The sequence below is a fragment of the Aedes albopictus genome, chromosome 1 (assembly GCF_035046485.1).
Source record: "Aedes albopictus strain Foshan chromosome 1, AalbF5, whole genome shotgun sequence".
NCBI classification, from domain to species: Eukaryota; Metazoa; Arthropoda; class Insecta; order Diptera; family Culicidae; genus Aedes; species Aedes albopictus.
In genome coordinates this window covers 326,649,163-326,672,455 of record NC_085136.1, presented here as the reverse complement: position 1 = coordinate 326,672,455, position 23,293 = coordinate 326,649,163, and the positions used below count along the sequence as shown (strand labels likewise).

The window sequence follows — 23,293 nt, the reverse complement described above, 5'->3', positions numbered from 1 at the left end:
CTGAAAGAATTCTTAGAAGTGCTAGGCTAAATTGGGCCCAAATAGCAAGACCATGCTGAAATGGTAAACTCGCGTATCATGCCTCGAGCATGTGTGCTTGTCAACAGCGCAATCGTTCCTGCTCTCGTCTCTGAGCTAACTACTTGATAAGTATGGGCTGTAAAAAAATACTTTTCTAATATAGTTTTTAGAAAAAATGTCAAGTAACCACTTGGGTAGATTTTAAGATATTGTGATCACCATTACGGCAATTTTTGCCCCCTTTGGTGAGGTTTCCGCCCACTTTGGGAATCACTGCTCTGTTGTACAGCAATGTGATGTTATTGTCATAGTCTAATAAGAAATCGCGATGAAGCAACGTTCAGGTAAGCGATCGTACATAAGTTGATGATTCTGATCGTAGGTAAAATATTTTTGCCAGACATGTCGGTAAAAATCTGCTAAGCAAGCAGTATCATACCTAAGTTGGTACAATAAAGAAAAGAAGCCATCAGTGGTAGCGATTCAGTAGGAAGGCAAACGTGCTAGTTCTAGAACTGTTACTGTAGAATTAAATTCGCAGCTTTGGACACCAACGACAAGTAAGTAGTTTCTTTTTTTTCTGTGTCGAAGTGATGAAAATCATTATGGGAAAAAGTGTGTCAATACTCTTTTTTTACGAGTTATTAAACTCTAGCTAAATCATTAAATATATTAGGGGAATTCACTAAACAGCGTAAACTGATTAAACGTCGCGATCACCATGGCAATCTTTCATTATTTCATTCGCAAAATCATGAAACATTTCAGATAAGCAGAAAATCATGGCTTCCGCAGCAATTTAATCTGTTTAGTGAGTACCCCTATTGAAATAGTTGTAATCTAAAACAAGTGTTGGTTATATTAAGGTATGAATAATTACTAAATTTAGCTCAAAGTTTGAGATTTCCCAAGATTGGTGACTATTGATTTTAAAATCTTCACATACATGTTGGATTGGGTGGCCCACACTTATATGAAAAACAAAAATTTCGAAAAATGCCAAGTCTTACCTCCTGAATCAGTTGGACTCCCAGAAGCTACGTTCAAAATTTGAGCGAAATCGGTTTAGCCTAAGGGGGCGCTCAAAACGCTTGAAGTTTGTATGGGTCGACAAAGTTCTTTGGCATATAGTCACCTACAATAACACAGCGTAACAAAATATAACTTTTGGTCTCTCTCTAGAGCAAACTTATGTGTCTCTGACAGATTTTGGGCCGCTGAATCCAAATACGGGCTCAGATTTGCTCTAGCACGTCACAATTTTGAGCTATACCCTAATTTATAGGGTAAAATATGCAATTTTGGGCTTTTTTGACTGCCAGCCATTAACCTTCCAGGACGCGCGCCTTCAAGCAACCGAAACTGCACCGCGCTCGCGCTGTATACGAAATGCGAGGTTTTTTGGTAGTGTTGTACTTTTTACAACAGCGCGCGCGCTGAAGGGTTAAGCATGGAAATATTTTTTTTACGGGAGCGGACCTGGTGTGATGGAACACTTGACTATCACGCCGAGGACCTGGGATTGAATCCCACTCCCGACAAACTCACAAAATGTGAGTTTTTCCTTCGGAAGGGAAGTAAAGCGTGGGTCCCGAGATGAAATAGCCTAGGGCTAAAAATCTCGTTAATACAGAAAAAAAAAATATTTTTTTATGCAATCAAAAGGTAAATTGCTCAATTAACATCTAAACTAACGACTCATGCAAAATATTTTGTTTTTCCAAATCGAATTTGATAGTTTTAAGCGATTTATGTTAGGTACGATATTTCCCATACAAGTCACCCTCCAAAAGTTGCATGCAAGTTTCGATACTAACATAAAATGCTTAAATCTATCAAATTTGATTTGGTAAAATGAAATATTTTGCATGAGTTGTTAATTTAGATGTTAATTGACCAATTTACCTTCTGATTGCTTAAAAAAATATTTCCATGCTTAATGGCTGGCAGTCAAAAAAGCCCAGAATCGCATATTTTACCCTATAAATTAGGGTATAGCTCAAAATTGCGACGTGCTAGAGCAAATCTGAGCCCGGATTCGGCCCAAAATCTGTCAGAGACACATAAGTTTGCTCAAAAAAATTGAGTTTGAGACAAAAAAATGTTGCGCTGTGTAATAGAAAAGTGTTTGATTATAGAACGCCTACAGTGCCACCTAGCGGCAAAATTCGAAAACTCAAAATTTCTGCATACATTTGGCCAAGTTTTCCCATACAAACTTCAAGCGTTTTGAGCGCCGCCTTAGGCTCAACCGATTTCGCTCAAATTTTAAACGTAGCTTCTGGGAGTCCAAAGCAATTGATTTAGGAGGTAAGACTTGGCATTTTTCGAAATTTTTGCTTTTCATATAAGTGTGGGCCACCCTAATACCCAGCCATCTACAGCATTAACTTTGCTAAGGCGGCTAACCAAAACACCAGCTCGCCAACCGAGATCGATGACGATCACGCGTGTCACCAGCATACAGGACATTCCGCTGACTATGCGAAATCACACCCCAGCCATCCATGCTGTTCCATAATTTCGTCTTCCGTCATTCGTAAGAGTGAAGCAAAATTGTAGACAGTAAGCTAAAGCATTGTCCACTTAAAATCCGGACGCATGGTATATTATCTAGTGGCGCTCTCAATGCCCACAGCAGTCTGACCATAAACTAATCATCTTTTAATGATGAAAATTTCATCGATTTTCTTACAAACAACGAAAGGTTAATTCAGATTGAAGACAGTAGAAGGAATAAAATCTCGCACAAACACGCTGAAAATTAAGCGCGGTCAGGTACGACAGTCGCGAAAAATGGTAATATCTCCAAAACCATTATGTGTTTTGGCCTCAAACTTCATTAAACAGTCGCCATTATGGATATTTCATTCGCCATTTTTGAACTCCGAGAATCTTCTCCATGCCAAATATAGCCATATTGAATGACTTTAGAGCCTATAACTCCATTCAACGGACGCCATCTTGAATTTGGAACCCCCATCTTGGATTTTAGACCGCCATCTTGGGCGTATTGGTCGGCAGTTTCGGACGTAGGACATCTTCCTCATACCAAATATACCCATATTGCATGGCTACCGTGGCCGCTATCTTGAATTTGGAGCCGCCAACTTGGATTTGAACTTCAAGACATTTTGAGCCGTTATCTTGGATTTTAGACCGCCATCTTGGGTGTTCTGGTCACCATTTTTGAACTTATGACATCTTCCCCATACCAAGTATACCTAATTTGCATGGTTCTAGACCCTAAACACCATTCAGACATTTTCTCCATACTAAATATACCCACATTGCATGATTTAGAGCCTAAAACTCTATTAAACAGCCGCCATATTGAATTTGGAGCCGCCATCTTGAATTTCGGGCCGACTTCGTGGAATTTCTGGTTTCCAGTGTTGTTTTCCGCACAAAATTTGTCAACCATGCTAAAGGTTACAACAATCGCCGCAGTTTTATGTGTCGCATGATGAGGCTTGGTTCAGTTTTACATACGGCCACTTTTACCGGAGCTGGTCCCGGTCCGCCACAACTCCGGAACGCCTTGACCGATACGGACTATTTTCAATGGCAAACAATATGGTAAAAACACGGTTCGATTCGAGCTATAATCCGAAAAATCGGCCAATGGGAATTTCCCTAAAAGTGAGTGAGCTTATTTTGCGTACATACATACACTCATACAGACATCATCTCAATTCGTCGAACTGAGTTCATTGGTATATGTGATTTGACCCTGGGAGCCTTCTATCGAAAATTCGTTTTTTGAGCGAACATATAGCCTTTCAGTACACTTTGGTGTACGAGAAAGGCAAATCACTTAAATTTTGCGTCTTCTCAATTCACTGAATTGCCCCTAATTTCGTTGTAAGAAAACTGTTTGGCAATGTTTATTCGGAATCCTAATCAGACTAGTTGAGGCACTCAGGACAGTGCATAGATGACTTGACTGCTGGACTAACATGCCGAAGGGGTTGATGCTAAAATTTACTACCGTTGTTCAAATTTTTAATCTAATCTAATCTAATCTAATCTAATCTAATCTAATACAAACGCAGCCAGTACGAGAAAGCATCCTGGAAAGTAATCAGGTTAGATTAAGCCTAATTACTTTTCTTGTCAATATTGAGACTTGTAGCATATCAGGAATATGATGCAAGTGTCAAAGCGGCCAGGCCTACTGCGTTGTATTTGCCGCAAAGATGATTCTTGGAATTGTCTCGAGTTTAAACGATAGTTTTCCGTCGAAGCAATTCTAGAATCTACAGGGGAGGAAGGATGCGTGGACATCTGGACATACCATACCATACGCTCCAATGGGTTAAAAATGGTCAAATGAATATATGAATGTGTAAATAATGTTATTAAATATGTTGATATGATGAAAGCTCTCACCAATCTGGTTTGTGCGGTCCGAAAGTAATAATCCAATCTTGAAACCATGCTCTTCGCGAGACTGCGAGACAGGACACTGGACTTCGTCAAAGTATGCTCGGTCAGCATTTTTCTTAAACACGTTGACAACAGCGAGATCCGGTTCTTCCAACTTCCAGTAATGTAACGCGGACCACTTTCCGGATACTTTTCAAATACGCGCATTCTATCGGCTCCGACGCGAAACTGTGGCACTTTCTTAATGGCTCAGTACCGACTTTTACACTACGAGCGGAATCGGAAAATCACACAATTTTGTAGAAACCTCCACAGTGCACTGGAGAATGGTGCCTCGAATTCGTGCTTCCCGTGTAGGAGTGCGCTACACATTTTTTTTTCAATTAACATCTTTAATTGTCACTTTTCACTTCAAAACATTCACTCAAAATTGAAATTTTGAAAACGGCAGTATCGGAACGCAAAAATCGTGGCAAGCAGAGAAAACACGTCCGTTCACGGCGAAGCATACTACGATCCTCCAAGAAACTTCTTGACCGATTCCTGGCAGAAACTTTCTACAGTGACTGCCATTTGAATTCCTACCGTTGTTCAAATTTTTAAGGAGGTTAACACGGAAAAATGAGACAATGTGTGAAAAATAAAAACAAATAATATCAATGATATTTTTCCATGGAAGTACAATAAATAATCTTTGTTTTTAGGGCTTCACCTTTTATGTTTGTTATTCCATCCCTGAGATATACGTGATTTTGTCCGTCCAGATTCTAAAAGTACAATGCATTACCATTGCGATCGTCAACGTAATCAAATTCAGTCTTTACCAGGCCTTCAGCCGAGTTTGTTCTTTCTTGAAAGCCCTTATCCATATTCTGGATATTTTTTGTATTACATATAACTGAATGAGCTAGATAGATCAAAAAGAAGCGGAAGTTTGTGAAGTTGATTGTGGGGTCAAAGTGTGGAAATTGACAAGCAACTACCAGCAAGGTAAGCAAGTAGAAGATGCCACCTGAACCGGTTCATCCTTACCCGTTAGTAGTAATCGTGTTCATATGGTCATTTTAACAGAATTCTGGTGCTGGGTAATTAGGACAAATTGTTAATCTGAAGGACATTTACTTTCTAGGTTTAATCACCGCATGACTTTATGATAATTGAATTTTATTGGCTTTTCTCGGTGAACGTAATACTACTCAAAGAAGGAGGGAGTAACGAAAGTAATGAAAGAAACGGTGGATAGAATCGCAAGTGTGCGACCAGAGAAATTGAATAGAAGTTGAAAATTAACAGAGGGCCATAATTGAACAACGCAATCACAACGACGACCCCTTTGCCTAACGTCTGGTTTTGAACGGCTAGGTACTAGTAGTTTGATTTTTTTTTTTAATAATCTTTATTAGTATCTCAATCAATTTTTACATTCTTCAACTTAATCTAGGTGTTCTGTGTATTATAACACACTATCATCCTAATTTGGTGAAATAAATTTAAGCTATTATTAATACTAATTAATAACATATTACATTTCATTTGCTGTAGCAGTTAAGATTTTTTGCAGGCTTTATTTTTCACCTGCGTGTCAGAAATACATTTTTTTCAACTTATCCTAACCCTAACCCACCTTAAACTAATTATACAAAGAGCTAATCGTAGCAATAGAAGACTGCAACGATTTCTGACGAAAGTTGGCAATGATTTTAGTTGACATCTGTTCCAATGTTTCAATATTAGAAATTTGATGCAACTCATTAGTGCTATACCAGGGAGGCAACTTCAGAATCATTTTCAAAATTTTATTTTGAATCCTCTGAAGTTGCTTCTTTCTGGTATTGCAACAGCTCGACCATATTGGGACAGCGTACAACATGGCCGGTCTGAAAATTTGTTTATAAATCAAAAATTTGTTTTTGCGACAAAGTTTTGATTTTCTATTAATAAGTGGGTATAAACACTTAATGTATTTATTGCACTTAGTTTGAATGCTTTCTATGTGGTTTTTAAAAGTTAAGTTTTTATCTAGTAAGAGCCCTAGATACTTAACTTCTTCCGACCAATTTATTGGAGTTCCCCTCATAGTGACAACATGTCTACTTGAGGGTTTCAAATAAAGAGCTCTTGGCTTATGTGGGAATATGATAAGTTGAGTTTTGGAAGCATTTGGAGAAATCTTCCATTTTTGCAAATAAGAAGAAAAAATATCTAAACTTTTTTGCAATCTACTACAAATGACACGCAAACTTCGCCCCTTGGCTGAGATTCCTGTGTCATCTGCAAATAACGATTTTTGACATCCCTGTGGCAAATCAGGTAAGTCGGAGGTAAAAATATTGTATAAGATTGGTCCCAGTATGCTGCCTTGTGGAACACCAGCTCTTACAGGTAATCTATCTGACTTGGAATTTTGATAATTTACCTGAAGTGTTCGGTCCGATAAATAGTTTTGAATAATTTTAATAATGTATAGTGGAAAATTAAAATGTTTCAATTTTACGATCAAGCCTTCGTGCCAAACACTATCGAATGCTTTTTCTATGTCAAGAAGTGCTACACCAGTGGAGTAACCTTCAGATTTATTGGAACGAATGAAATTCGTTACCCGTAAAAGTTGATGAGTAGTCGAATGACCATGGCGGAATCCGAACTGCTCATTGGCAAAAATAGAATTTTCATCGATATGAATCATCATTCTATTTAAAATAAGTTTTTCAAAAAGTTTACTGATAGATGACAGTAAGCTAATTGGACGATAACTAGAAGCTTCGGCAGGATTTTTGTCAGGCTTCAAAATTGGAACAACTTTAGCATTTTTCCATTTTTCAGGAAAATATGCTAACTGAAAACATTTGTTAAATATATTAACCAAAAATGATAAGCAACTTTCTGGAAGTTTTTTGATGAGAATATAGAAAATTCCGTCAGCACCCGGAGCTTTCATATTCTTAAACTTCTTTATAATAGATCTCACTTCGTCCAAATCAGTGCCCAATGAATTGTCGAAAATATTCTCATGATTGAGAATGTTTTCGAATTCGCGGGCAACCTGATGTTCTATTGGACTAGTGAGACCTATACTGAAATTATGCGCACTTTCAAACTGTTTGGCAAGTTTTTGTGCTTTTTCAGAATTAGTTAATAATATTTTGTTATCCTCTTTCAGCGCAGGAATAGGCTTCTGAGGTTTTTTCAAAATTTTTGTCAATTTCCAAAACGGCTTAGAGCCGGGGTTTAATTGAGAAACTTTATTTGCAAAATTTTTGTTTCTCAATTCGGTGAAACATTTTTTAATTTCCTTCTGAAGATCCTGCCAGATTACTTTCAAAGCAGGATCTCGAGTTCGTTGGAATTGTCTTCTTCTCACGTTTTTAAGACGGATCAGAAGTTTCAGATCGTCGTCAATAATAACTGAGTCGAATTTGACTTCACACTTTGGTATTGATGCGCTTCTAGCTTCGACTATAGTACTAGTCAAAGTTTCGAGGGCATTGTCAATATCAAAATGTGTTTCCAATGAAACATTAACATCTAAATGGCTATCGATGTATGTTTTATATGTATCCCAGTCAGCTCTGTGATAATTGAAAGTAGAGCTGATGGGATTAAAAATCGCTTCATGGGAAATTTGAAATGTTACAGGAAGATGGTCAGAATCAAAGTCAGCATGAGTAATCAATTGGCTACAATGCTGACTTGAGTCAGTTAAGACCAAATCAATTGTTGAGGGATTTCTAGCAGAAGAAAAACAAGTGGGGCTATCGGGATATAGAATAGAAAAATATCCTGAAGAGCACTGATCAAATAAAATCCTGCCGTTTGAATTGGACTGAAGATTATTCCACGAGCGGTGTTTCGCATTAAAATCACCAATTATGAAAAATTTGGACCTGTTGCGAGTTAATTTTCGCAAATCAGATTTAAAAAAATCTATTTGCTGACCAGTGCATTGAAAAGGCAAGTAGGCCGCAATGAAAGTATGTTTACCAAAGTTTGTTTCAACAGAAACACCCAAAGTTTCAAAAACTTTGGTTTCGAATGATGAAAAAATTTGGTGCTTGGTGCGCCTGTCGACGATGATAGCAACTCCACCACATGCTCCATCTAGGCGATTATTTCTATAAATAAAATAGTTTGGGTTTCGTTTGATTGAAGACCCAGGTTTTAGATAAGTTTCAGTAATAACTGCAATATGCACATTATTAACTGTTAAAAAATGGAATAGCTCATCCTCTTTACCATTTAGAGAACGAGCATTCCAATTTAAAATGTTCAAAAATTTATTTGGATCCATTACCAAAACGTAATCCAATTACTATTTTATTTGTAAATTTAACTCCAACTTGGACTGCTTCAGCCATAGTTTGAGTTTTGAACATTGCATCAATCATTTGTTGCAATTGTTCAGATAAAAAGTCAAAATCGGAAGCAGACATGCCTGAATCACGTGCATTTTCCGTATTTGATGTTTGGTGATAGGAATTATTTGAATTTTGTTTACCCGCAGCCACATGGGCATAGGTAGCTCGATTCGTTTGAACAAAATTAGAAATATTACTCACTCCACTGCTGGAGGGTAGATTATTCGCTCGAAAGTTTGTTTGGTGGTTAACTACCTCCGGCGAATAGGTACGAGCGGTATGAAAATTATTCAACCGATCGTTGATGGAAGAATTTGTGTTGTTAGAAATTCTACCTGCAGAGTTTCGGGTACGACTAGCGTTCCCATTCATCTGCCGGGCACGTGATTCGACAACTTTTTTGCGGATAGGGCAATCCCAAAAGTTTGACTTATGGTTGCCACCGCAATTCGTACATTTAAACTTCCTGGTATCTTCCCTTACCGGACAGTTGTCCTTGGCGTGAGAAGAACCTCCACAAATCATGCATTTAGCATCCATGTGGCAATGTTTCGTTCCGTGCCCCCAACCTTGGCACTGACGGCACTGAGTTGGGTTCTGGAAATTTCCCCCAGGCTTACGAAAATGTTCCCATGTCACTTGGACAAGAAACATTTTCTTCGCCTTTTCCAAATATTTCAAATTATTTAGATCACTTTTGTTGAAGTGAACTAAATAAAATTCTTGAGAGATACCCTGCCGAGGATTCTCAGAGCGGGTTCTCTTTTTCATTTTTATTACTTGGACTGGAGTGAATCCAAGTAATAAGTTGAGTTCAGTTTTGATCTCATCAGGTGATTTGTCATCACTAGAGAGACCTTTTAATACGACTTTGAACAAGCGTGCAGACCTGTCGTCGTATGTGAAAAATTTATGCTTTTTCTCAGTAAGGTACTTGAGAAGAAGATCCCGATCTTTCAGGGTTTCCGGCAATACGCGGCAGTCTCCTTTCCTGGCAATTTGGAAAGAAACCTTGATTCCCCTTATGGAGTTCAAGATCTCCTGCCTAAAACCAGCAAATTCACAGACGCTGACCACGATTGGCGGCACCCGTTGTTTTTTGGCAGAAATTGAAGTACCTGGGCTAGAGGCATCCTCAATTTGCTGTTCCGAAAAATTGTTCAGCGTTTCATAAGGATTACTCATTTCAACGAAATTTTCATCCGAAACAATTGTTTTTGTAGAAGGAAGCGGAGAAGCTGAAAGTTCTCCTTTCCTTCTAACTTTGCCGCGTTTAGCGACAGTTTTGAAACCGACTTTTTTGGAAGGAAGCGGTGAATTCAAGGATTCACCCTTCCTTTTGTTCGATGATGCAACCATGATTTAATTTGAAGCGACCTTCCAGGAGGTTTTTTTCCCTAATCGGTGTCCAAGTAGGATTACCACCGTTTCACGGAATTTGACTTCCGTAAACGGGTCCAACGAATAATCGAAGGCACGGGTCCAGGCAAGGATCGAAAAGGAATCAGTAGGTATAAATTTAGCGCTGAAAAGTGCTATTGTGGGTAGTACTGAGAAGTACTGTTGAATTGCTTTAGGTAGTAAAACTTCCTGCAGCAGAGAGAGCTTACGTCCGCACAGCACAAGAGTACGATGCGAACTGATGAACTAGTAGTTTGATGATGGCTACTAGCCCTAGACAGGATTCTATCCACCGTTTCTTTCATTACTTTCGTTACTCCCTCCTTCTTTGAGTAGTATTACGTTCACCGAGAAAAGCCAATAAAATTCAATTATCATGAAGGACATTTAGCCGAACGCTACTTGAAAGGGCAACGTGTTATTTAAAAATGAGTAAATCTCCTATAGAGCTAGCTGCAAAATCGACAATATACTCCATTGCAGTGTTACACAAAAAATACAATACAATTTACAATATAAGCGCCTAAAAGTACAACCTATGTGATAAAGATGGCTTGATGACCATTAGGCCTTATGTCCGTTCGCCCTAATATCCATTCGACCTAATGACCTTCAGCCTAATGGCCTTCTGAAAATCATCCAGAATCCTTAAGAACAGCCTACGAATCGAAGAAGGCAATTTTCTATTTCGGAATGTATGGGATTTAACATCAATTATTACAATCGCATCGCTGAGATGATTATGATTGCCCATGAATCGGCGATCACGCCGGTACAGTTTGGCTGAGAAATTATTTTGTTTAGAATAGTTATTCTTTGGTATTCATATTAGATGGTAATTTCAGGTAGAGGAGTGTGCCTAGCGAGTCTTTATTTTATGGGAATCGAACTCGTGAGTGCTTTTTGAGTGTGAGTAGATGTGAGAAATACAACAAGCAATAAGCGAACTCCTCACTAGCTGAAATTTGTTTGCATCCAGGTACAATCTCGATTCGTATTTTCAAGAGCACTGATCTCGTCATCCACAACACGCACAAAATTGAAAATGCTACTCTATGTTTACTACAAGTGAGCAACCAATAAGTAACATTTTTAGCTTTGTGTTTTGTTTAGATAACAAAATCCGTGCTCTCGGTATTTGCAAGGCAGTCATTATGGATTCACTCATATATGGCCGGGGTTCTGCAAAACCGAACTAAGCGCCAAAAACTTTATTCCGAGATAATTAAGCTTAAAGTTTAACCACTCACAAATAAACAACAGCTAAGATTGTTTGAAACTTTTCCACACACATGTAACTTACAAGCCTTTATTAATCATCAGAGACGAAGAATACATGTAAATTATTTGAAATCATTGATATAATTACATTTAATTTTTCAGTACTTCGCACTCAGTTCACTCTGGCTGAACAAACACATTGGAATATGGTTTATAGTTCAGTATGGCTGACTGTGTTTCTTTGTTTCATAGAAAACCATTCGGATTGTGAAAAAAAACTCGATTTTTCATCGGCCATGAAGTTGAAATCGATATCACTCACAATTCTTTACATGAATCAGAGAGGACGCGTATATTATGGTAGCATGGAGGTCACAAAATAGTTTGAAATATGATCCCACCTATGTTTTTTTATAGGCGGTGCTTGTGCAGGCCCAGAGCAAGAGTGATTATGTAAAATGATGTCTTTGCATGTCCTGAGGTGCTGAGATGTGAAAATGGAGCAACTTGTGTACTTCAAATTTATACTGGTCGAAGAAAACCATGAAAATGATCTGCCAAAGTGAACCAAGACAAAAAAAAATCGAAAATATTAAAGAGATTCGTACTTGGGTCCTTTAAGTGATAACCAAGCACGTTACCTGTAGGTCATTTTACTTAGCTGAAGGTCAGTCGTTAAGTCTGAATCGGGGCCGGATCACAACGTCCGAGGCCATACTGTCCCGGTCGTTAAGTCGCGTTTTTTTGCGAAATATCGTCCAAAAGTTTAGGTGCGTCATAATATCCTATGTGCCTTCTTTCCTTGGACTTCGTGGCATACTTGCATGTTTGGACGTTATGCCCCGAAAAAATGCGCCATTAAGTCCTGGGACAATCTGGCCTCGGACGTTATGATACTGCGCCGTCTGAATCAAGCTCTAAACATTCTTCTCTAGCATGGTTTTCGTGAAAACGCCATTTTTCGATCAGCCAAAGCGAACCAAGTGTTTGATTTTTTTTCAAGCTTTATTATTCTTATTAGCCTTGTTGTTCAATGACGGCTTCTGTGTTAAATTATCAGTATGAGGTGTGTCGACATAACGCAGGTATTTAAAACCAGTTGGTTTTTGTATTGTTGAGAATAAATAGATTCTAAAATGCAGTGGATTTGGTTCGGTCTGGCTGAATGTGATTTGGAAAAATGGCAATCAGCACCATCGAAACATAATAGTACCCTCCAACATCCGTATTTCTAATAACGTGTTCAATTCTCCCACAGATTGTTACTATGAGTCGGTTGGAAGTTAGAAATTTGACGGCGATGAGCATAACTTGAAATGTTCTTCATCTGGACCAACACTAAAACATTTCGCTGATTCTATGGAATGGTTTACAGTTCACTCTGGTTGGATGCAATTTTATTTTTTGTATGTTCTGCCAAACAGAAATGTTGAATTTACTCCACGAAGAGCTGTCAGAATTACTGCATTTTTACATAGAAGGAGGATCATCATTTTCTTCATCCAATGGTAAAGAAAACTCAATTTTTCAATGGTTCGGTTTAGCAGAACCCCGACCATATGTGCTTAACATTTCCAAGAGCTTTCATAACATCGGATTTTTTATCATAAGAATCGTAAATGCCATTGCTTAAGTTTTTGGTCATATGTGTATTCGAAGGTACATATGTACTGCTTGGGGAAGATTCATTTATTACGTTCATCATTTTTCGGGATTCATAGACTCCGACCCCCCCCCCTCTCTCTCTGTCACGCTATTTGTCTATAGGGTAGGGCGGGGCAAGATGGGTCAGTGCCATTTTCGGGCGCATTACTCATGTTTTCATGGATATACAAAAGTTTGGGGCATTGGTTGAAAAATTATTCACTCTCATTGAAAATAAAAAATAAAATGGTTTTTAGCCATTTTTCTTATGCGATACATTCCATATAATCTCCGTATAAACGGCCGCGGGGCAAAATGGGTCACCTTCAATTTTGAACGTATTTTTGGAGCATTCAATAATTATTTATTTTTTATTACAAGACTATCTCATAAATGACTTCAATCAAGCGGAATGAACGCTCAAAATTATAACATAAAATTATGATATTTTTTTTAGTAGAAACATCGATTTTCAAATCGCCTTAGGATCACTCAAATCGTAAAGTTTTTTATATTCCAAATAAGTTTATAAAATGTTTACAAACTAATCTTATATTTTGACGTTTTTCTTTGAGAAAATGTGAAATTCTTGAAAGGTCCGTCGGGCCCCGCACTTTTTTGACAACGGCAATCGATCACTTTTTAAAGCTGCTTGTTTAACATCATATTTTGTATTTAATGAACTTTCTATACACTTTTAGCATAGCTAACTAGTGTATTAGAGTAGCGGACGAATACAAACCAATACGTTTTGTATTTACAAAGTTATGGTGACCCATCTTGCCCCGCCCCACCCTACCTGATACACGTACTGCCACACTTTGCGAGATAAATATGTCAAAAAATTTCCGCGTGAAGAACATATTTCAACCAACAGAATTAACAAATTTGTAGTCACTATTATTTTATTTTTCATTTACAGTTTCATCGTAGCGTTCCCGTGATAACCTTCGTCAATACCTTTAAGCTTTTGACTAGCTTTTGCTATCTACAGGGTTGTCATCAACAAGCAAGTATGAACACAAATAAAACGTAATTTGATTCTTTCTTCTAATATAGCGTTTTCAACAATTAGGTTTGACTTTCGTGCCAATCGTTGCAAATATGGAAAATCTGGCTGGATCTCTTGAAGTTGCATCGGGTGTCTTTCATAATGTCACGTGGACATTTATGTTTGATACGCAACGTTATACACCGTTGGCATGTTGGCAAGTAGAGTCCGACCGATTCTGGATTTTAGGTAATGCGTGCAAATTGGGTCTTGAAAACATACGACGTCTATGTAACAAAAATTATGTTTGGTACGTCGACGCTTACTTAATTTTGATTGTTGATGACCAGCCTAAACGAGATTCAATTGAGCTCAGCTATAGCATACATGCCATGGGAAAGGCCAATTGTAAATTGTTTTCCTGGGCCAGTAAGCCCAAGGAGTTTTCACCAGAACAGGACCATGAACATTTTGACAAGAATGTTAATGCAAACACATTTTTGGCGAACATCAAAGTATTCGCTAAAGACATGCTGACATTACGTTGCGAAATAATTTTCGGAGAAAATCCTCCCCCTCTACCGGAATGTCATCTTCCTAATCAATTGAGAATGCTGATGGATGAAAAGTATACGGATGTCACTGTGGTGGTTGGAGAAAGACAAATCAGAGCCCACAAAGTCGTGTTGGCCGCCCACAGCCCCGTATTCGACGCGATGTTTAGATCAGACATGCAGGAAAGCAGTCAAAATGTAATCGAAATTGATGATTTTGACTACGAAGTTGTCCAGGAAATGATGACCTACATATATTCGGATTCTTCACCGAAAATTGAAAACCTGGTCTGCAGCCTCCTAAGAGCAGCGGACAAGTACGAACTGGGCAGACTGAAAGCACTCTGTGAGCAGACGCTCTGTGACAAAGTGTCGGTGGATACCGCGGTGGAATATCAAGCCCTTGCTGTGCTTTACAATGCAGCCCAGTTGCAACGGATCGCCGCAGCATTCATTGCAGACAATATATTTAATGTGCAAAAAACGGATGATTGGCAACGTATGGTACAAATGTTTTCCCTCAGCTACATTTGTCAGAAGGATAAACAAAATGTTGAGCATGATGATAAAGAGGACCGCGATTTATTCAAGATAAAGTCAATCTAAGCCAGAGCTTCGGTAATTTTCCATCTGCAACTTGTCTCATTAGAATATTTAATTTTAGCTAGAGTAATTGTTCCGATTCTTGTGATATCGGGCACAGTGTTTTTAACGCTACATACCACATTTCTGTAGCTTAATGCTTAATTTTGACGAAACTGTTCATGAGAAGCTATAAAACAATTCCTAATTCACAGAATCGTAGCATTAAAATACCAAATCTCAATTCATATGCACATTTCATTTACTAAGCTGCCGAGCTCTACTTTGCTCTTTCCAGCTAACACAAAGTCTTATATGGCGCCATCCACAAATTACGTAACGCTCGAGGGGGAGGGGGGAGTATGACCGAGCGTTACGGTCCATACAAAAATTTTCGGATTGTCATAAAAAAAGCGTTACGGACGGGGAGGGGGGATCGAAAAATGTCAATTTTAGCGTTACGTAATAAATGGATGCTGCCTATGATGTTTCATAGGATGCTGGAGTGAAGGCTATATGCGTACCTGCTCCCATTTACCCGCGTGTAAAGTGTACGTATATCGCCTCCACTTTAGCATTTTATGGGACATCATATACGATCGTGTGTTTGCTGGGTTATTATTGTAGCATGAATTTTTATTGTTGCAGAGTACAACTTTTCTCTGATTGATTTTTAGACTATACAATATACAATACTATATACAGTATAACAGTATTTCTTCAATACCACAACATTGGGATCAGTTACTCTAGCGTCATACAAGTATGTTGCGGACGATGAATAAAAACAAACAATAACGAGTATTTTTTTTTCAGGAAAACCTTAACGATGCATCAAAATCTATATATGATAAACAGATTAAGGAAGTATAAACTGAATTTTTGTCAATAAAATTTGTTTCATTAAAACTTCAAACTATTTTAATTCGTTATTTATCTTCACCAGCGAAACAAGTGCTCACATATTCTAGTGCGAGGGACTATGGGGACCGTACCCATCCTAAGCACAATGTTCCCATTTCCATCCTACCTAAAACGAAAGTTTGGGCGCTGTTTGTTCTCTTATTTTGTGATTATCGTTAGGGATGAGCATGCATGATATCAAAAAGAATTGCCAGAATCGATGCTCAAATCGCACTTTTTTACAATTTTTAGAGGCATAGGATTAAGAAAGGATATTCAAAGTTGTCATATCGCCGTTGAGGTGAGAATGGGTCAAAAATGCATACCTTCACATTCATTGTTCAACAACTTATGCTTCTTTGCATGAAGAAACCAATTCCTCACAGGAATATAATGTTTGGTTGCTTGGTAATGCATGTACAAGTGATGAAAAAAGATTTGGAATTCGTCAATTTTCTTAAAACTACAAGTGTTTGAAAACTGACCCATTCTCATCCCTTCGAGGGGGTGACAATGGGTCAAGGGAACCGAGTTTGTTCCGCATTGACAACAAAGCAAGTTAATAAAGTTCTGGTCAAGCTTGATACTACTTACCAGTACTATATAATATGATCAATATCAGTTTGAGATTCTAAAAAGTATCAATGCACCTAAAAGTGTGATGTTTCACTGAGCCTTAAAAGTGGCATTTGTGAAAGGCTTTATTTTCAAGCTTTTTTCGATGATTTATAAAAAATAATTAATTGCTCTAGAAACCTATTTTTTGACAGGAACTATTTCAGATAATGTTTTGACCCAATCTCGCCCGTCTGACCCATTTTCATTGTTATAGGGTATGGATTCGATTATTAAGCATTCGCAGCCGAGCGGTTCCAGTTAGCCTCGATGCAGTGTCTACCAAATGAATAATACTGGTGCAGCCTTAGCTCACGAGAATAAACACCAGCACCTGCTAGACCTTATTACAAATAAAAATAATATAATAATCAATGGCCCGCGTTAGGTGCCAAATTACGGACAAACAATGATGGAACCCTATAAATGCTCTATTTTATTTTTCATTACGAAAAATAAATAGAACATTTCAAATGCACATTAAAATATAACTACACGAATTCACATTTACAACACAAAACATAAAAGTGGCCAGTTATCCTCAAAGGAATAACAACTTACGATCACAGGATGACGAGGTTTCATTTATTGGTTTTGGTCCATCAGTCAATCCTGGAACAGTGTTTTGTATGCCTGATTGCATTCTTGTTAACAGTCTTTGTTCTGTGTTCATAGCTTCATTTTGTGTAGCAAAACTAATCCTAATTGGCCATCCCGAATCGGGTTTTAATGCAAGACGGCTGCATTTTGATGTCCCTGCTAGGGAGCGGTTTGCCTGTCTTGCAGTCATTTGTCGCCAGAAATGACCTTAATGTATGCAACCACTCCGATTGCTAGGGCTATGTTTCTCCTGAGTAGTAGAAGAACCCTATAAATGCACATTAAAATTAGAAGAATATTCACAAGCTAAAATCGAACAAGTAACAGAAAATAAACTGGTAACACAACCTTCACCAACGGAGAAAGAAATTTTTGTGGATGATTGCAAAGCATCCACAAAAATTTCGTTGGGTTGAATGTAGGTAAGGCTTTGAAGAGGCTGATTAACTTCTAAACTAGCTTAAGCTAACTTATTCTACACAACATCGAACAAATCAAATTCCTGAAAGGAGATCGAGTGTTGCTTAAACGGGTACGGTAACGGTAATAACGGTAGCGGTAACGGTACTGAATTACTCTTCCTGCACCTTGGGTGCCAGAAAACGAGAGAATTCAACGCCAAACTTGGCGCCAGAAAACTAATCCTAAAATAGCCTAAGGATAAGAAATCGCGTCTTCAATGCCTGTGTTACAACAAGGACAACACAGTGGGTTTTTCAGTTGGGCGCCATTGTTACAAATAATGCTTTGCAATCATCCACAAAAATTTCTTTCTCCGTTGGTGAAGGGTTGTGTTACCAGTTTATTTTCTGTTACTTGTTCGATTTTAGCTTGTGAATATTCTTCTAATTTTAATGTGCATTTATAGGGTTCTTCTATTACTCAGGAGAAACATAGCCCTAGCAATCGGAGTGGTTGCATACATTAAGGTCATTTCTGGCGACAAATGACTGCAAGACAGGCAAACCGCTCCCTAGCAGGGACATCAAAATGCAGCCGTCTTGCATTAAAACCCGATTCGGGATGGCCAATTAGGATTAGTTTTCCTACACAAAATGAAGCTATGAACACAGAACAAAGACTGTTAACAAGAATGCAATCAGGCATACAAAACACTGTTCCAGGATTGACTGATGGACCAAAACCAATAAATGAAACCTCGTCATCCTGTGATCGTAAGTTGTTATTCCTTTGAGGATAACTGGCCACTTTTATGTTTTGTGTTGTAAATGTGAATTCGTGTAGTTATATTTTATTGTGCATTTGAAATGTTCTATTTATTTTTCGTAATGAAAAATAAAATAGAGCATTTATAGGGTTCCATCATTGTTTGTCCGTAATTTGGCACCTAACGCGGGCCATTGATTATTATATTATTTTTATTTGTAATAATGGCGCCCCACGTTGGGCGCCATTGTTACAAATAAAAATAAATTGAATAATTAATGCCCCACGTTGGGCGCCATTATTACAAATTGGCCCCACGTTGGGCGCCATTATTACAAATAAAAATAATATAATAATCAATGGCCCGCGTTAGGTGCCAAATTACGGACAAACAATGATGGAACCCTATAAATGCTCTATTTTATTTTTCATTACGAAAAATAAATAGAACATTTCAAATGCACATTAAAATATAACTACACGAATTCACATTTACAACACAAAACATCAAAGTGGCCAGTTATCCTCAAAGGAATAATAACTTACGATCACAGGATGACGAGGTTTCATTTATTGGTTTTGGTCCATCAGTCAATCCTGGAACAGTGTTTTGTATGCCTGATTGCATTCTTGTTAACAGTCTTTGTTCTGTGTTCATAGCTTCATTTTGTGTAGGAAAACTAATCCTAATTGGCCATCCCGAATCGGGTTTTAATGCAAGACGGCTGCATTTTGATGTCCCTGCTAGGGAGCGATTTGCCTGTCTTGCAGTCATTTGTCGCCAGAAATGACCTTAATGTATGCAACCACTCCGATTGCTAGGGCTATGTTTCTCCTGAGTAATAGAAAAACCCTATAAATACACATTAAAATTAGAAGAATATTCACAAGCTAAAATCGAACAAGTAACAGAAAATAAACTGGTAACAACCTTCGAGAAGGGAGCCATCAGTGTAACATACGATGCCGTCTGAAATACTTCTTTCCAGATAACCAGATGTCCACTCTTCCCGGGAAGGAAATTTCGTGGAAAATGTCCTATATGGAAAATTACAAGCAATTGTAAGATCACTTGGAGCAAGGACAATTTTGTCCCAATTCACCAAAAGTGGAAACAACGAGGTGTGTGTTGATGTGCGGTTCACAGGAGTTTCCTCCAGTAGACCGAGTACCCGTAGACGGTAAGTGCAAGAAAGTGCTTCTTGTTTGAAATGAATGTGTAGTGGAGCAACGTCAAAGAGAACTTCGAGCGCTGCCGTGGGAGTTGAAGAGAAAGTTCCAGACATCGCCATTAAGCACATCCTTTGGAGATGGCCTAATTTTGATTGGATCGTTCTCACTTCGCCCTTTTGCCACCACACAAGACATCCATAAGTCAATATTTGACGAACAACAGTTGTGTAAATCCATTTAATATACTTGGGTTTTAGACCCCAAGTTCTACCAAAGGTTCGCTGGCATTGCCCGAAGGCCATACAAGCTTTCTTGATTCTGAACTCAATATGAGCATGGGGTGTCCAGGAAAGCTTGGAATCAAGAATGACTCTTACCTGTTCAGTCACATCGATTTCAGAATCAAAGAGACGCAAAGGTCGAACGCCATTACGGTTTCGCCTTTCCGTAAAAAGAACAATAGATGTTTTACTCGGATTAACCGAAAGGCCATATTGGCGACACCAACCCTCAACTACCTGAAGGGCGCTTTGCATCAGGTCGAAAAGGGTGGTTATACACATACCAACTAACAATGCTAGGTAGTCATCGGCAAAACCATAAGTAGGAAAACCGCTATTATTGAGTTGTCTCAATAGCGTATCTGTAACGAGATTCCACAAAAGTGGTGATAATACACCTCCTTGAGGGCATCCACAAACACTCAATTTCCTAATCGCCGCTTGACGCAATGTCGAGAAGAGATGTCGGTTTTTGAGCATTTGGTGAATCCAATTGGAAATCATTGGAGATATACCATGACCCCGTGCGGCTTCCAATATGGCATCGAAAGGCACGTTGTCAAAGGCACCCTCGATATCTAAGAAAACACCCAAACAAGATTGCTTTTGAGCAAATGCTTTCTCGATATCGTAAACAACCTTGTGTAAAAGAGTCACAGTGGACTTACCAGATTGTTGGTTCACATGAAGAGGCACGTTGGCCAGATGAACATCACGGATGTGATGATCCACAATGCGTTCTAAGCATTTCAGAAGAAAAGAGGTCAAAATGATAGGTCTGAAACTCTTTGCTTCTTCATACGACGCACGACCCACTTTGGGAATAAACTTTACAGTAATATCCCGCCAGGATTTGGGAATATACCCTGTAGCAAAACTGCAAACAAGTAGTTTTTTCAAAACATGTTTGAAATGATCAAATCCCTTTTGAAGCAAAATAGGATAAATCCCATCTGCCCCAGGAGATTTGAAAGGAGCAAAGCTATTAAGTGCCCACTCGATCGATTCTATAGTTACAATACTCCGAACCGAAGCCAGGGAATCGTAACTACAAGAAAAGACATCAGGTTCATCCGAAGATGTAATATCCATACATCCAGGAAAGTGTGTGCTGAATAAGCATTCCGGAACTTCCTCATCGGAGGAAGTCAGATCGCCATTTGGCAAACGAAGTTCGTTCACTCGGAAATGCTTAGATTTCGCAAGGATTTTATTCAACCGACTGACTTCACTCAAACTGGAAACATTTGTGCAAAGGTTTTTCCAGCCGGAGCGTTCAGCAGACCGGAGACCTTTCCTGTAGGCCTTGCGAGCCGACCTGAAAGCCTCCGAACCCGCCGAACGTCGTCTGTTCCAACTCTTTCTACATTGTTTCCTGAGTTTCGCCAGATCAGAGTTCCACCAAGGGGTTCCTCTTGTGATCTTCACAGACCGCAGAGGGCAGGCTTCTTCAAAAGCTTCCATGATGAAGGTCGTTGTAGTATCAACGGCATCATCTTTTTTTTTTTTTTCCTTCTAAACCATAGGGGGATAAATCTGCTCATCAGACACCCTAACAGGAAGGTTAGGGTAGTGTGGGGATGAGGCCGTCTTCTACAATGCCGGTAGAAGCCAGGACTACTCTCTCCTCGACCCACTAAAACACATTCCTATGGTCGCCAAACCCTACGTCTCTCCGGAACCACCAAGAAGGTATTGCTTCAGAGAGGGGCTAGTGCATATCGCACCCTCAAGGTTAGCTGCCGTAGCCTAGCAGCAACGAACATCGATGACTCGCACTGGAGAGTCCATCACGATAGCATGCTGGCGCTTAGCCAGTTTCCCGAGTGGTCCTCGCCACTCCCTTTGTCCTCGGAAGGCGGGCAGGGTCAACCCCGCCCGCGCCCTACTGCTGAGCGGACATCAAGAACTGATGCCCACATGCAACCCGATCTGACCTGCTGAAGGCAAGGGTATCACTACCCTTCAGGCCTTATCAGCTGCATCCGTAGGTTGCAGACAGCAGGGTCTCACCTACCCCGACCCTTGCCGGGGACCCCTTTCCAACCGCGGGCTCAGATCCAACCCAGTAGACTGACGCCACGACAGCACCGCTACCGGGACTTCCTCTCCGCGGCCACTTAATCGCTGTAAGGGTCGATCTCGACCGCAGGGCACCGGTATGACCTACGAAGCCGACTTCGAACCCCTGGACCACCTCTTGTACTGCATCTGGACTAGCCATTCTCCGAGTCCACGCGCCACCTCCTTTGTAGCTCCCAGACGATATGGGTGATAGCCGTTGAAACGGCATTCCAGCTAATCTCATCCCTACACATTCTCTGGACCAAGTTGTCCGGAGTTGTGTCCTCCCCGCATGTGGCAAGCATGCGGTCACGCATTGTGCGAAAACGCGGGCACACGAACAAAACGTGTTCCGCCGTTTCCTCTAAACCATTGCACACTGGGCATTCGGGAGAATCCGCATGCCCGAAACGGTGTAGATACTGTCGGAAGCAACCATGACCTGTAAGGACCTGTGTCAGGTGGAATGAAACTTCCCCATGGCGCCTATTAATCCAACTATCTACCCTCGGTATCAACCTATGGGTCCACCTTCCTTTGGTGGAACTGTCCCACGCGCGCTGCCATTTGACCATAGAGGCCATCCTGACAGTCTTGCGTATGCCTCTTGTGCCGCGCATTTCGAAGCACTCCATATCCTCACTGATAAGAATGCTGATGGGCACCATACCAGTAATGACACAGAGAGCGTCGTGTGACACGGTACGGTACGCGCTTGCAACCCTCAGACACATAAGCCTGTAAGTACTTTCCAGCTTCCGTCGGTAGCATTCAGTACTTAGCGCGGTACCCCACGCCGGGCCGCCATACCTAAGTATGGACGTAGCAACACTAGCCAGAAGCTTGCGCTTACTGGCGTACACCGCTGAGCTATTGGACATCATCCGGGACAGTGCCGCAATAGCTGTGGAGGCTCTTTTACAGGCATAATCGACGTGGCTACCGAAGGTAAGCTTATCGTCGATCATCACGCCCAAGTGCTTGACAGAGCGCTTCGACAGGATAGTGCACTCTCCTACACTGATCTCCGTCTGCTGCGCCGACTGCATGTTGTTAACAACCGTCACCTCTGTCTTGTGGTGAGCCAGCTCCAGTTTTCTGGACCGCATCCACGCCTCCACAACCTTGATCGAGTGGTCGGTAGTCAACTTCACCTCCTCGATCATTTCACCGTAGACTTCGAGCGTAATATCGTCGGCAAATCCGACAATCACCACTCCCACTGGGTACTCTAACCTCAACACCTCGTCGTACATGACATTCCATAACACCGGACCCAGGATGGAACCTTGCGGGACTCCTGAGGTTATGTGAAAGCACTTCCGACCCACC

General features: G+C 39.9%; 3 protein-coding genes across 9 annotated transcripts in view; 2 read left to right on the top strand and 1 right to left on the bottom strand.

Annotated features, from left to right (window-relative positions):
• LOC109406392 (uncharacterized) overlaps positions 1-23,293 on the bottom strand; it is a 400,264-nt gene that overhangs the window by 237,841 nt on the left and 139,130 nt on the right. The window lies entirely within an intron of this gene.
• The window catches only part of LOC109415696 (speckle-type POZ protein), a 40,540-nt gene continuing 21,635 nt past the window's right edge, over positions 4,389-23,293 (top strand). For both annotated transcript variants that reach the window (XM_062847308.1, XM_062847307.1), the window contains exons 1-2: positions 4,389-5,400; positions 13,954-14,044. The gene's annotated coding sequence lies outside the window, so the exon portion shown is untranslated. The remainder of the gene's footprint in view (positions 5,401-13,953; positions 14,045-23,293) is intronic.
• Positions 14,072-15,448, top strand: LOC109406395 (speckle-type POZ protein-like). Its single transcript, XM_029867663.2, has one exon. It carries the CDS (start codon positions 14,136-14,138, stop codon positions 15,180-15,182), a length of 1,047 nt encoding a protein of 348 aa, XP_029723523.2. The 5' UTR covers positions 14,072-14,135; the 3' UTR covers positions 15,183-15,448.